Raw genomic sequence first — 1,865 nt, 5'->3', positions numbered from 1 at the left:
AGAAAGATAGCTATTCGGCATAGATTTCCTTGGTTGGAAAAGAGCAACAACTTCCCAGAGATTAGGTCCGGCTCGCTTTAATTTATGGACCGTGGTGCATTTTCCTTTAAGTATCGCCAATAATTCATGCAAAATACTCCTAGAAAGTAGTACAAGCATGCTACTAACATGTAAACTCACGGTTGCCGTATGTCCTTAAGGATCACACTCAACGTTTTCAGCAATTGCAATAATGTCTTTATTAACAATTGCTTGATATCTTGTAAAAACTAATCCGACATCGAGAATAGAGCTAGGAAATAAATACGTACTAGATAATAAAACTTAACATTTCGGGACATTATATTTTCAACACTGACGGGCTTTGATCAAGCTAAAAGTCCTCCATCGGACAGTTCTCAGTAATTATCCTTTTGACTCGGGTCCAAAAGAACGTACAGTTGACTGTCACGCAGAGTATCCTCTAGGCGCATAGAGAATTTCAGAAGGTCACTGATATTGTTAAAGTTCGCTAAGAAGAAAAATATTCCAATCCCGAAAGCAGCTGCAAGTAAGTAATCCAGACATATTCGAGGTAGTAGGACGGCTTCGTCCTTGCCTTCCGTGTTTTGAACTATATCGACGACAGGCATTTCATTCCGTTGTTCTGTGGGGGGTTTCATGAAGAACATGTTCCGCTGGTTACGTAAATGTTCTTTGAGACGTATAACGATTGACCTGCAGGAATAGCGCAGATAGTAACCGACAATTCGTAGGAAACTCGTTGGCGTCACGGTGTTTATTGAGATCCTGTTGCACGGCGAAATCTGCGAAATTTCACGCTTTAGTCGGCCGATGTCGGGTGATTGTCGAACATACTGTCGGGAATTGAACAGTTCGCAAAGAACTGGAATGGTAGATTGTTGAATTTTTCGAAAATTTCCTGGAATTTGTGGATCATTATAGAGAATCTGGACAAGATTTTGGGGGATCTGGACAGAATACCTCTTATGAAGTTCATACTGAATTTTGACCAAAAGTGAAAATTTAAGACACTAGAATGCGACAATAATATGAACAACAAAATACGTTTTCTCTAAATTGTGTTTGTCAGAAATATTGAAGGAATTTCGTGGGGTTGCTTTGAATATAATTTTAATTTCCAGGGGCCAATCAGTATGACAGTGAACGGCCGATGCCTTCACTTTTAATATCTTAAAATTAAGTGGTATCATATCAAATATTACGTAATTAATAGAGAACTGCAAGCTTTTACGTACTTTTCCGCTATTTACTAAATATCTGATCTATTAGATACAAAGATTGGACAATCGTTTTATTTCAAGTATATTCTAAACGCAGTAAGAATTATAAACCCAAGTATTGCTATTTAAATATTCCAGGGGACATTCATCGTCACAGTTTTTTGTAATCTTCATCGGCACCACTACGAAACTCACTGGTCCTTATTTACTGGAGATGGTCAGTTTTCTCCATAACAGCGCCTGAGACTTAAGAAAACAGTTTGAAGCAAAGTCTTTCCTCTTCTCACTAGTCAGCCCCGAGATTTGGTAGTTTGGCAGTTTGTCCGGGTCGAGTTAGCCACATCTCTCGGTCGTAAGCTTGGTCCGGGTATATTCAAGAAATTTTTAAATCATTGTCTAGCCTGTCACCTTATCTCAGGCGGCCTTAAGTGATTTTCCACCAAGTTTGGTATTCAGGTTCATTTTCAGTAGTGAGTTCAACACTGGAGACAAGAGCGCGGCATTGAAGAGTTTTAGTCGCAATTTCCAGTCGCAGGTTGTGCCATTGATCTGTTTCTCTCTAGAGATGGGGTTCGTTATTTTTGTGAGACGACGAAGGTGTACATCGAAGCGCCCCAAACG

General features: G+C 39.6%; 1 protein-coding gene across 1 annotated transcript; it reads right to left on the bottom strand.

Annotated features, from left to right (window-relative positions):
- Window positions 1–214: 214 nt before the first annotated feature.
- LOC119659745 lies at window positions 215–1,135 on the bottom strand. The gene is made up of 2 exons (XM_038068007.1): window positions 985–1,135; window positions 215–922 (listed from the first exon to the last, which is right to left on the bottom strand). The coding sequence occupies exons 1-2, from the start codon at window positions 998–1,000 to the stop codon at window positions 399–401; spliced, it is 540 nt and encodes a 179-aa protein (XP_037923935.1). The 5' UTR covers window positions 1,001–1,135; the 3' UTR covers window positions 215–398.
- Window positions 1,136–1,865: the final 730 nt, after the last annotated feature.

The sequence above is a fragment of the Hermetia illucens genome, chromosome 6 (assembly GCF_905115235.1).
Source record: "Hermetia illucens chromosome 6, iHerIll2.2.curated.20191125, whole genome shotgun sequence".
Lineage (NCBI taxonomy): Eukaryota > Metazoa > Arthropoda > Insecta > Diptera > Stratiomyidae > Hermetia > Hermetia illucens.
This window is presented reverse-complemented; position numbering and strand designations above follow the sequence as displayed.